The 13,597-nt window shown below is 48.8% G+C and overlaps 1 protein-coding gene across 1 annotated transcript; it reads right to left on the reverse strand.

The window, feature by feature from the left end:
• Nucleotides 1-4,763: 4,763 nt before the first annotated feature.
• Nucleotides 4,764-11,472, reverse strand: LOC311356798 (synaptotagmin-7; the record flags this gene model as incomplete). The annotated part of the gene is made up of 5 exons (XM_084476656.1): nt 4,764-4,964; nt 5,350-5,516; nt 6,563-6,734; nt 8,671-9,632; nt 11,451-11,472. The coding sequence occupies 5 exons, from the start codon at nt 11,470-11,472 to the stop codon at nt 4,809-4,811; spliced, it is 1,479 nt and encodes a 492-aa protein (XP_084332782.1). The 3' UTR covers nt 4,764-4,808.
• Between the last annotated feature and the right edge of the window lie 2,125 nt (nt 11,473-13,597).

The following is a 13,597-nucleotide window of genomic DNA, read 5'->3' on the forward strand; positions in this document are numbered from 1 at the left end:
TCCCGGTCGTCACCGGGTTGTGTTCGGGTCTGAAGGAGCCGTCATCGGGTTCTGTGACCGGGCTCGGCGGGAGAAGGTCAGGAGACACTCGCCCACCTCCCTGTTACAGCTACCATCAGGCGCAGAAGGTCTCCCTGGCTCCTGATGAAAAACAAATTTCATCCTTTGTGGTACGGTCGTCTCGGGCTAGGTATGACTCAGAGAGTGGTAAATGTTCAACACGTGATTTATTCTAACAGAGACACAAGGTAAACAAGCTTGCGTTCTGGAGGTAGTTCATGAAGCATCTCTCGAACACAGGTAAAACAAACAGTTGGCAAAGTGGCCATGTTTGTAGTCTTTAACTTCAAAACTACTTAACAAAATCATAAAAACCTTATATGGTGTTGTCCAAAAGAAACCATTCATAACTGTTGTTAGCTTGAAACATGTAATCAGTAGCATAGTAGTAGTAGCATAGACTAAAATAATTGACATCACTCCCCTCCTGCTGAGCCCTGCGTCAGACCCACCCAGCCAGCGTGTTGCCTGCTCGGTCCCAGACACAATAAGGACAAGCTCTAATGTGATGATGAATTCCCCTGAACGTGGAGCAGGAGGCAGGGGACATAAGACCAGTTGTGTTGTGTTTGCTGAACGACCCGGCTACTATTACCCATGTTTGTCTCTCTGAATCAATCACTTTTACATGCTCACATTCTCCCTCTCTCTCTCTCTCTCCCTGTCTCTCTCTCTCTGTCTCTCTCTCGCTTGCTCTGTGTCTCTCTCTCTCTCTCTCTCTCTCTCTCTCTCTCTCTCTCTCTCTCTCTCTTGCTCAGTCTCTCTCTGTCTGTCTGTCTCCCTCTCTCTCACTGTATGCACAAAGGGGCGATGCGATATGACCTTTGACCTCAGGATTCCCCAGGCCTACAAACGGGTTCTGTTCTTAATCATTCCTCGTTATGTTCAATGTGTTCCTGGCCTCAGTGGACTGGACTCATTGCAGCAGACTTCTGTATGTGTTTATGTCTTATTAAGGTATAGATTGTATGGTACAGGCCCCTTGGTTAACAGTACAGTACTGAATAGTCATTTGCTGTTGTGTGGAGGCTGCCTTCTGCGTTCTTTGTTCTTTGTTTTGGACACACACACACACACACGCACATACATACATACATACATACATACATACATACATACATACATACATACATACATACATACATACATACATACATACAGTACATACATACATACAGTACATACATACATACATACATACATACATACATACATACATACATACATACATACATACATACATACATACATACATACATTACGTACGCACACACACATCTTTGTGCCCACATGAAGAGTGTGGGCACAAAGTGTGTGTGCGTGTGCGTGTGTGTGTGTGTGCACAGCAATGGAGTGGACAGGTCAATGAGTAAAAGCAGAAGATGAGCTCAGGGCCCGGCTCGATCGGCGCGATTGAGCTGATCTCAGGCCAGCGTGGGGCGATGATGACTCACTCAGCCTGCCCTTCCAAGGATGACTTCTTCATCGGAGGAGACCGCCCACCACCAGCCCCCACCACAGTTCCCCCCACCCCCTACCCCCACCCAAGGAGGGGGCATTTGATTAGGGTGACGGCGAGTGAAATGTCAGTGTGGGCCTGGTGACGGTTGCCCGTGTGATTGGTTGCTCGGTGGTGAGCAATGTAACACCCCCTCAGGCCTGGGGGGACCCTGCCAGGCCTCGTTAACCTCCTGTCCTCCCCCAGACTCAGAGCCTCCTGGTGGCGGCCTCACACTGACTCACAGGACCAGCGTCTCACCATCGCTTCGCGCTCAAGCCACGGCATGATGGTGCTGTTGGCAACGGGTCGAAGTCCTTCCTACAGCACCTGATGTTGAACTAAATCAATAACATACAATGTGTGTGCTTGTGTTTGTGTGCGTGCATGTGTGTGTGTGGGTGTGTGTGTGTGTGTGTGCGCGCGTCTGTGCATGTGAGTGTGTCCAGCACTCAGTAGAGCAGTCTTCCTAACTCACGTCATGTTCATGGCTTTTTACTTTGAACCGGCTCTCCTCAAAACAACAGTAAATAATGTGATGTATCCACTCTCTACTCTACCCTGAAGGGGGGAGTTGTGTACAGTTCCCAGGGGTCTGTCAGAGGGAGGGCTGGCAGACAGCTTGGAGGGATGGAGACGCTGGATCAATCACATCAGCCCAGAGCAGACAGCCAGATCAATGAGGACTAGCTCCTGGACTCTGAGTCCACCACGCCTCTGTATTTAAGACTGGGCCGGGCTGGGTCTGCTGCTCACTGCTCTTATCTGGGAGGAAAGCATAGGAGGAATAAGACTCCTTATCTTAAGGAATAAGATAAGGAAGTTCTTTAATTAGACCTGTAATCAGGCTGTATGTAGACCCTCATATGCTATAATGTCTCAGGGTTATTGATACATGAGGAGGTTGAATATTAGACTGAACCACATTGTTAGAGAGGAACCAAAGGACTGAGGACGTACTTAATGTGTTAGTTTGGCAACAGCAGGCAGACGTGAACCTGAGGAGATCCAGAGGGAGCACCTGAGGATGTCCAGGTTTGTTGCGGTCACTGAGCCAGATGTCCTCAGATCCTGTGAGTCTATATTTAGTATCCCTAGTTTATTGTAAATGTGAGCTACTTACCCATCGGAGCACGGAACTGAAAATAAAGGCCAAGCGATGCATTATCAATGGCTTTTAACGAACTGAATCAATCTCATGGAAAATATTAACACATACACACATAGGCACACACACAAACACACCCATAAGCATAGCATATCTTAAGATAGTGAACACACATGCAAATACACATGCAAATACACTTATACACACGCATACTTACACACACACACACACACACGCACACACACAAACACACACACACATACACGAGCACACACACACGCAAACACACACACGCACACATATACACACACAAACACACACACACTCTTACGCATACGTACAATGAGCTCTCTACATTTTTTTTTAAATAATTGAAAGCATCATTATAGCCCCCCCAAGGGGCCCCTGGGCCCGGGGCTGTGGTGGCGCTGGAGAATTCTCTGGACAAGGGACAGATCGGCGGAAGTGCAGCAGCAGCCCTAAGAGGAGCCTAATGCAGGCAACGATGGCTGATGTGTGTAATTAAGTGTATTTTCCATCTAACTGGCGCCTAAGTGACAAAAACACATTACATACATATTTTGTGTGTGCGTGTGTGTCTGTGTGTGTCTGTGTGTGTGTGTGTCTGGTTGGGTTTTATTTTTGGAAGAAGCTGTTTCATTACATCGGGATCACGAGTCCTGATACTTCTACCAGCTAATACGCTAAAATGACGTCCACAAAACGTCATTCTCAGCCTGAAAAAGATCAGGAGGACATTTTGTTGACACAGTTCTGTTCAGTCAAGTATGCGTAATTAGGTTTTGTTCACATGAATGAGACCTCGGCTTATTTTTAGACCGCATATGACTGCAAAATAGACAAAAATAGTAATAGACATCGAAAATATCTTAAGAATAAGCCAAAAAATTGAACGTTGAAGAGTCGTTGAAAATAAGTAAATAATAGACATTTATGAAATTATGTGAATTAATATAGAGCTTCTGATTTACCTCAACAGGGCTAAATTTGAATCTAATCTAGATTACTAATATATATTTTAAATAATTACGACTCTATTAGGTTATATAAACATTTGTATGTGATTCTTAAAAAAGATTTATTGATAAGCAAGATAATTATTATATTACCTTGATTGTGTGATTGTTTTGTTTTTCACCCAGTTTCACCATGTATACAAATAAAACAAACTGCTACAGCAGGCTGATTGTCTTTTTTATTAGTTATATATAAACTAAATAAATGAAGACCTTATTTCCACCCAATTACATGAACAACAATCTCAACATTAGCGATGCATCTTGTAGTTCACAATATGTTGAAGTTTGATCAAATGCTAGTGTTGTTATCGTGCAGAGCCCAGTCATGCAGCTATCAGACCACTATACAGCGAGTTCACCTATAGGTCAGTAGGGAGCAGGTAGGAGTCAGGCATCTTGCTCAAGGATACCTGCAGATAGGCTGTCTATACTGGGTATCAAACCCAGGACCTCTCAGCTGAGAGCCAATCACCTAGGGCATGACACCAACCCCCCCCCCCCCCCCTTAGTAAGTTATGTAAATACTGACTTGGTACACCAACGCCAACATCAACCAGTATGTACACCCCAATCATTGAGTATCGACACCCGAACATACACACATTCACCTCTGCCCAATGCATAGAACATAACACAGTAACACAAGGTCATGCAGATGACAGCGTCATAGGTTCAGGTTTGTGGAAGTGACCAGGAAGCACTGCATTACAATACAGTAACTAGATACAGAAGCTTAACTTAAGTAAGCCTAACGTATGTATGTGACGCCAACAGCAAACGTGTCAGTTCTGTACGAGCCTCAGCCCTTTGGTTAATGTCTCTGCAGCGGTTGCCTTAGTGTGTAAGTATTGATCGTTGCTAAGGTAAGAAGTGTTTCCTGACAACATACAGTATCTCAGACATCACAGAGCTCCCAGAAAACAGCACACACTTCACCGTACGCTGACAGGGTTATAAACAAAGAGCATGGAGGGGAGTCGGAGAGATCAGGAATCCATCCTCTGAAGACAGGATTATCCTGCCTTGCTGCACGTTTTTCCGGTCCTACACTTTCATCTTCCCAAGTCTTCCGAGGGAAAGGTACAATGGACCAATCAGGCCGTCAGGCCTTCAGGCCGTCTGATTGGACGGTGTGCCAGCGTGCCGTCTCCAACTGCCCCCGACGGCACATCTCCTTCCAGTGTCCTAGTCCCGCCTCCGGAGCAGAGCAGCCAATCAGCACGCTGCCGAGCACGCTGCTCTTGGTGTACAGACGACCCTGAGGAACCAGAGAGGTCGTCGGGTCAGTGGGTTCAGTTTAATTTACTATCTGGATTACATCCTGAAAGGGCTTCACTGAACCCTAACCCATGAAGACAAGAGAGACGCGTCAAATGAGACGCCTTCAGAACACAATCGTCAGAGAGATCATCCTTCTGGACAGACGAGCCATAGATGGCAACCAGACAGACAAGTATAAAGGAAAATAACAGATAATTATCTGAAATATAATCCTCCCCCTAACCCTTAAACAGAAGGGAGGAAGAAGCACAAGACCCGGTCCCTGGAAAGACTGGAAAATGTGTAAAATAAAATACCAACGTATTCGTTACAAACGGACGAGTCACTTCACACCATAGCCACACGTCACCTTAAGACCTTACCTGCATGACGACGAACTCCAGGACCAATGGCAGCTCGCTGATGTCACCGGCAGGCAGGTCGAACAGGAAGGGGGCGTTCCAGACCGGGTTGGAGCCCGCCACGCCCTTGGTCTCTTTCGAGGCGATCACTTTACCGTCCTGTCGCAGGTTGATGACAACGTAGTGGTCTGTGGGGGACGGGAGAAACAGTTCATTAGGTCTTAGTTTGTGATAGGTGATGCTTCCCAAGCCTGGGTTAGTAGATATCATGGGGTTTGTAGGGTGGCACCAGTGTTTATGTAAATAAATAAATGTACTCTATGTGATCTCTGAACCGCCAGGAACAACAAAGGCACTCCATTACGTCAATGTTCTTTGCGCCTTAGCAACAAAAGAAAAAGAATCACAGACTGCATGGATTTCTATATGTCACGTATCCGCGCTGGTTGCTCAGCGTAATCGGAGCAGAGCTTCAGTCAGATGAAGTTGCATATCAGAGCGAGAGCGAAGGAAATGACACCCGGCTTTGGACCCAGGAGATCGAAATTACAGCCTGGTGAAGTCCGGAGCTCGTTGTCTCGGTCTGACTGAGGCCGTGATGAAAATGGAGGACTTTATGGCTCATGAAACAAATGCATCCCTCTCAGGCAGGGCTTCCGGTAATAAACAGAGTGGAGCCTGAGCGACGTCCACCTGGCACCACCGAGGGGTCAGGGGTGGAGGGTGGACGGAGGCTAGGTCAGGGAAAACAGCTCTCAGCCAGAGATGTTAATGGTTTCGGGGCGTGTCTCTGTTGCAGCCGCTGACCCTAATGGTGCTTACTGGGAAGCTACAAGTCAAAGAATCTTGGATGTATAGAAATATGAAGTGATGATTACATGGCTCATTATTTTGTAATTAATCATTTTTCTATTTAGTAACTGAGAAGATGCTTCTTCCAAAGCGATGCAGAGTGAGTTCATTAAGGAGCAGTTAGAGCTGGGCGTGGCCTGCAGGGAGACAGAACCTTCTGGGCATTGCCTACAGGTGAAAGAACCTTCTGGCCGTGGCCTACAGGTAGACAGAACCTTCTGGGCGTGGCCTACAGGGAGACAGAACCTTCTGGGCGTGGCCTACTGGTAGAACCTTTGGGGTGTGGCCTACAGGAGACAGAGCCCCAGGGCGTGGCCTAGAGGGAGAACCTTCTGGGGTGTGGCCTACAGGTACAACCTCCTGGGTCTCCAGCGCCGCTCACCTGGGGCTCCGGGCATCCGGGTGAGCTTCACCAGACTCTCGGCCTTGCGGATCATCACCTTGACCCTCTGGGCCAGGGCCTGGTACTGCAGCAGGATGAACAGCTGGCCCAGGGCCTGGCCGGGCGCCACGGAGCTCCTCCTCCGGGCCAGCGAGTCCTGAGAGCTCAGGCTCTGAGCGGAGGAAGAGGGGAGAGAAAGACAGGAAGTTCATCAGGCAGATGTTTCCTGTTTGTATGGCAAGGGAGAGAGAGAAGGGCGGGTATCCGCCGCGTACAGACGTGAAGTAAATAGATGGTAATAAGAAACCGGGACTTCTTTATCCCTCTCTTTGGAGAGCGTTTTTCTGGGGTGTGTTCTGCGTCTCAGTTTGAAAAGATTTGATGATTTGACGCTTGTGACGCAGTCAGCATCACTCTGTGAATGCTTCATACAAATGAGTAAATATGTTTTTTATAGGGGTAACATGTTTGAAACTTTTTTAGTTTTAGAGAGATTTTCTAAAGCCTTCGAGATCATTGATGGCAGGCTGGTAGTTAAACTCGCAGGTTCTGAAGTAAACTATGTTAGCTAGACAAATCCTTAACTATTAGGATTGTTTTATTAGTAATTAAATGGATGGTTGGGTGATACAGTGTTAAAATAGTCAGATCAATAACTACAGCAAGGGCTTTAACTACATCGTTCTGCAGTCATCAAATTAGTTTTGATCATGTGGTTGCTAGGAGGAGCGATTAAACTTCCTCTATTATTTCCATGTTTCTCCATTGAAACTCAGCATTCTTGTGATACATCCTCCATCATCCAAGCTCAACCTGCCAGGCCTTGCTCAGAGGCACTACTTTCTTCCCTGCCCAGCACCCAGAAGAGGCTTGTCATTACAGGGCGAACACCGAGCCTGCGGACGCGTCTGCGGTGGACTGCGTCTAAACGCCTGCTTCTCTTGTTTCCACTACCTGCTCCATCAGCCCTTCAAGTATGACTCACCCTCTGCGGCTACGTCACCCCCAGCTCTCCATGGCTGCCAGGAACTCATCATAAACACCCCGCTCCCCCACAGAGTGCCAGGTTCATCCATATTTCAGCCTGACTGAGGTGTACGGCGCGAGGAAGGCAATGACTCGGCATCCACATCGTGTTTCCTAAATGTGCCATCTCACAATGTCATTGGCTGAGCACAAACGAGTTTCAGGCTTTTTTAGTTTTTTTAGTGTCGATTCGAAATGTACTGCGATTCTGTCAAGATAGCGATTCTTTACAAATGTTATGAAGATGTTTTTATGTTTGTCTTTAGTGCTGTCTAACGTAGGGTTCAACGTAAGGGTTCATCATTGGGGTTAAGGGTTCTACAGACCCGTCTCTGTCTGCCAATGTTTTGAAGATGAAAGTGTCTGAACAGTACCGAAGACCGTTGATGTGATTCCACTGTAGTGTATTCACACAACAGCGCCCTCTGTAGGACGGCCTCACAACATGTTTCCGCCAAGATTGCATCAACTGGACGGACTGCCTGGCAGCCTTAATGGCTGAACGCAGGATAAGTCGGTAATGGTCCTAACAGCCTCAGGCCTGCGGGGCACGGTGGTTACAGTAACCCTTCGGCCGTCACCAGTCTGTCACTAACGTCCTCTGGCAGTGGGGACATTGCAGAGGGCAAGGCGTGGGCGATCAGCCAAATCGCTGTAGTGTTTGTGTGCTCTGCCGTCACTATGGCAATGTCACCATGCCTAACCAAAGTGGAAAAATGTCTAACGGGGAGAACTGATTAGGCACTGCATTCCTTCATGGATAAAACATGATACGGGCTAATCATAGCCTCCTAGCTGCGTGTGCACCCGTATCTGTGCAATCAACTGAGCAGGCAGTTTGAGAAAAACAAGGATTATATCTTCCTGGAGTCCCCCTCTGGTTAGTTTTTTATTTAACTTGATCCTTGCATGCTCCTGCTTTCTGTGAATATAACTGTGTGATAAAACAGAGACACAACACACTTGGTGTTGCTGTAAACCTTGTGTATACTGTGGCAGGATGGGTAAAACTGTGCCAAACACTCTGTTGTACACGCTGTATACTTTGTTAACTGTGTGAGAAAAACGACCTCCATCCATACCTTCTTCAGCTTGCTCTTGGCCGGGCTGAGCTCCCTGACGAAGCTGGACGTGGTGTCGGGCTCCCAGTCCATCTCGGCGCAGGGCATCTCCACCCGGCCCACCACCGCCTCCCGCAGGCCGGAGAAGTCCCTGGCGTGCACAGCCAGCGTGAGCGTGCAGGCGCGGAGCTCCTCCAGCGAGCCCACCTGCAGCAGGAAGTTCTGGTCGTGGAGCTCGGGGCTGAGGCTGCGGCGCCGGGACGGGGCGTGCTGCGGGGAGGGGCGGAGCGGCGGCAGGCTGACCCTCACCGACACGCCGTGGCGTCTCCGCGGGGCCGCGCCCGTCAGCCCGCCGATGCTGACGGCCAGGGTCCCCCGGACGGGCGAGAAGGTCACCGAGAAGTGGAGCAGCGCGGCGGGCTTGGCCGGCGGTGTGGCGGCGCCGGCGCCGGCGCCGGAGCCGTACTGCGGGCAGGACGACCCCGCGGGGGTCATGGCGCTGGCCTCACCGTACGACAGGAAGCTGTCGGCGCTCACGGTGCTGCGGCGGTCCATGGCGCGCCGCGTCCGGGACACCAGCTTGGGCAGCGAGGGGAGGGAGGCCCGCCCTCGCCGTGGGGGCGCGGCCCGGGGGGCGCAGGGCACGGCGGGGGAGCTGAGGCGCCGCGGGGGGGGGCGGGCCTCGGGGGTGCACTCCCCGCCGCTGGGGTCGGGGGGCAGCGAGCAGGAGGAGGAGCCGCAGCCCAGGGGGGGCAGCTCCAGCACGTCCCCCTCCAGCTCCTCGTACTGCTGCTTGACGGGCAGCGTGCGCGGGGACGGGCTCCGGATCACCGGCGCCCCCCCGGGGGGCGAGCGAGGGCCCGCCTCCTTGTCCCGGGCCGCCAGGCTGCCCCGGCGCCTCCTCCGCCAGCAGAGGACGCAGCTGAGCACCAGGAGCCAGCAGAACACGGCCAGACCCACGGCCAGCAGCACCTGCAGGTGGACTGGACACAGAGAACAGGGGGTGAGGAGGGACCTCCGACCGACCAGGGTGGAGGGGGAGGGAGGGGACCCAACCAGGGGGAGAGAGGGGAGAGAGAGGGGAGAGAGAGGGAGGGAGAGAGAGGGGAGGGAGAGAGAGGGAGAGGGAGAGAGAGAAAAAGAGAGAGAGCGAGAGAGATAGGGAGAGAGTAAGAGAGACGGGGAGAGAGAGAGGGAAGAGAGAGAGAGGGAGGGAGAGAGAGAGGGGGGAGAGAGGGGGGGAGAGGGAGAGAGAGAAAGGGGGGAGAGGGAGATAGAGTGAGGGGGAGAGAATAAGAGAGACGGGGAGAGAGAGAGCGAAGAGAGAGGGGAGGGAGAGGGGGGGAGAGAGAGGGGGGGAGAGAGAGATAGAGGGGGAGGTTGAGAAAGCGTGTGTGAGAGTCAGAGAGAGACAGAGAGTGAGAGAAGGCTTAAGAGAGTGAGAGAGAGAGAGAGAGAGAGAGAGAGACGTGATTGACATTTCTTACATTTCATACATTTCTTGTGTTTGTGTATTCAAACCCAAACAAAACCAACTATCTCTCTAAATAGAACGTATTATTCTTTTGTCTTTAAGGTGAAGGTAAACCAATCGGCAGATAAGATCAGAACGAGATTGAAAATAGAGATAAGAGACAAAACAGTGCTACTATAAAGATAAACAGAATACCAAAAGACAAATAGTAAACCTAATACATAGTCCTAAACAATGAACACACAAACAGCCAACAAACTGACGCAGCTGAGAGTTAAACAGAGCAGCTCACTGATCATTGAGTTACTGAACCCTGAGCCCAGATGCTCTGTTGTGTTGTGTCCCGCGGCCCCAAGCGACATCACAACCTGAGCTGCCGCTCACAAGGCTTTACAGCAGAAGCTCTCTGGTCTGCTCTCTGACAGTCTTCTTTTTGCAACCAGTTCCTTCAGAGGTATACGTGGGAAGGAATAGAGCGATCCAGCTCAGACCCAGAGCTGTAGTCAGCTCAGATCTTGTTGTGTCTGTGCCCCCATTCCCTAATGAGATCTCAGAGGAAATGTCTCAGCCCTATAATCACATTGCTTCCTTGGTGGACCCTGACTGGGTCACAGCTCTGAGCCAAACTACGGACGCCAACGATTGAACGTGGGCCTCATTTCCTGTCACCCGTCTGCATTAAATACACATTGTCTGTCAGGGGCTGATGACTCATACATCAAACCACCTTCATCTGACCAGTGGGTCAAATTGTTCTCAATCCAACTTGGACTACCATATTTAAATGAAATGAATTGTACAAATGTTTTGTTAAGTTCAGTAATATTATTCCCATATTCGACAATGGATACAAAAACTCTTTCCTATTGATTGCCATGTCTATATTTTTCATGCATTCCTTTTCTTTTTTCCGTGTTTGTTTCCGTTTGGCCGGCAGTAGGACGAGGCTGCAGTGAGTCACCAGCCGCCAAACACTCCTCGTCGTCACATCAATCGTAAGTGGTCATAATATTTATCCAATTAGACCTATAATAGCCTTATTGGCATATAAACATCTGTCAAACTAAATAGTCACAATGCAGTGATAATTAACAGGATTTTTTTTGAGAAAAGCGAGTTGAATTCTACCTGATTTTGTTAAGATGCAATGAATTTGAAAAAAAATGCACTTATATTCAAGAATTATTTTCAATCTAGCACTGATTTCTCTTTATGTGAACGGTGTACATGCCAATTCAGCTCACAGCCTAATCCAATCCTAGTTATAAAACTTACATTGACAAAAGTACCGCCTGGGGCTCTGACTAACAGTTTATGGTGGGCTCACCTGAGAGAGTGTATTGCGTCATGTTCCCCGCTGTGTGTGTTGTCCTGTGGTCAGAGCCGCGGTGTTAGTGAGTAGCGGTGTTTCAGTCAGTGCGCTCCATCACCACACTGCGGTGCAGGTCGGTGGGCGCCGCAGAGTCTCCCGTCCAATCACACACTTTGAGTGACGCCGCTGTTCGAATCGCTCTAACGGGAGCGCGTGGGAGGAAGCGGCGTTCAGCCCCGCCCACCGACCAGCGCCGCCTCGTGACGTCACAGCCCCGCTGAATGGGTTTACGAGAACGTCTCGTGAGGGGATCCGGTGTTTACATCCATGATCACGGTGCACGCTCATACCGGAAAGGCGTTTATGAGGATCTATTCATAACGATGAACGGGAGAAGAGCATACCCCTTAAAATACGTTTTAACTCTTTACCTCATCTTATAGAAGTTACGCTCTCTCTCTCTCCCCCCCCCCCCCCACCATTTCAGTCCCTCCTTCCCCCTGTCTCTCTCTCCCCCTCTCTCTCTCCTTCTCTCTCTCGCTCTCTCTCTATCTCTCTCCCCCATCTCCCTCCCTCTCTTCCCCGCTCTCTCTCTCTCTCTCTCTCTCTCTCTCTCTCTCTCTCTCTCTCTCTCTCTCTCTCTCTCTCTCTCTCTCTCTCTCTCTCTCTCTCTCCTTCCCTCTCTCCCTACCTCATCCCTGCTGCTGACTAATACACGTCAAGTTTAGTCAAGTCAACTTTAGCAGATTTCCTACACACGGCAGACTCAATGTGCTTCACCTAAAACACATCATACAATAAAATGATACAGGATTAAAAGAGTCCCTGAAAGACATAAAATAAAATAATAAGTCAGAATTACATTATGCAGAAAGCGAGGTCAACGAACCTTTATTTAAATTAGGTTGGAGCAAGTCTCAGATCTTCAGGAAGTTTATTCGTGCACAATTGTAATAACTTGCGTGAGTGAACGTTATATTACGATGATTAATATTACTATTAATATTACTATTATTATTAGTAGTAGTAGTAGTAGACCTAGTAGTAATAATAGGCCTGTTGTTGAACATCATCATTTAAAATGAGACGAAACAAACTAATGATGGCAGTAGTAAATGTTAACATGGTTCCAATTCGCCTTTGGCTCAGAAGCCCCACATATGTGTTTGGTCTGAGGACTGCTGAGGAGCCTACAGACTATCCTCAGACATCTCCAGACCCAACACACACATTCTTATAGGCCCTGGAAGTGCATCCCTGGAGAAGGGACAAGCCTAGAAGCTCAACCAGCACGTCACGGCACGTCGTGGTTCGCTGTCGCTTCACATCACACGTCCTCCGAGGCTGTGGTTGGAGATGCGTGGGAGGAGCGTCGCTTCGAGACACCAACCTTAAACATAACCCTAGCTACTGCTGTTTTACCTCACTCTGTTTACCCCCGCCCATAGACCCCCACCACACTGTAGTGTACCGTCCTATACTACAATGTGGGCCCCTTTTGCCCTGCTTGTATGAGATACGCTCATGGGTCAAACAGTGCAAATGCATTATTATATTATATTATTATATTCCAGTTCTGTTGCACGATATGAACCTGGGGTGTCGAGACAAGCCTAGCCCTTAGGTCCACTCTGCTAGATGGGTGAAGAGCCCCCCATGATGTCACATTATGTGCACAAGCCTCTTTTTCTTGGGGGACAGACATCCGTCCCGTTAGACAAGTGGTCCCATGTTTTCATCAAGCATAATCTGCCGTATTTTCTACCAGTCAGATGTACTGCAAGTTACTGTAACGGGGTGGGCGATTTTAATCATAATACATTTGTATAAATATTATAAATAACTATTTTATAATCATTTTAAATTTTTATCATCAAATAATGTGTTGTTGTTTGACCGACCGGGGGCAGTAGGACACGGTATATTGGTAGTCGGCTCCCACACCCTGACTCGATGGCGCCATCGAGTGGAGAATAAGTTGAATTGTTTAATTTCATTTATACCGTATCATTAGCATGAAATATTAAATAAATATTCCGGATTTAAATGACTGCTGAAAAGATGGTATGCATTGATCGTTTATGTATTGATGACGTGTATAAACTACAGCTTGATGATATCATTACCCTTCACCCTTTTGTGTTTTAGTTTTAGAAAGTAGT

Source organism: Micromesistius poutassou (assembly GCF_964030765.1).
Source record: "Micromesistius poutassou genome assembly, chromosome: 12".
NCBI classification, from domain to species: domain Eukaryota; kingdom Metazoa; phylum Chordata; class Actinopteri; order Gadiformes; family Gadidae; genus Micromesistius; species Micromesistius poutassou.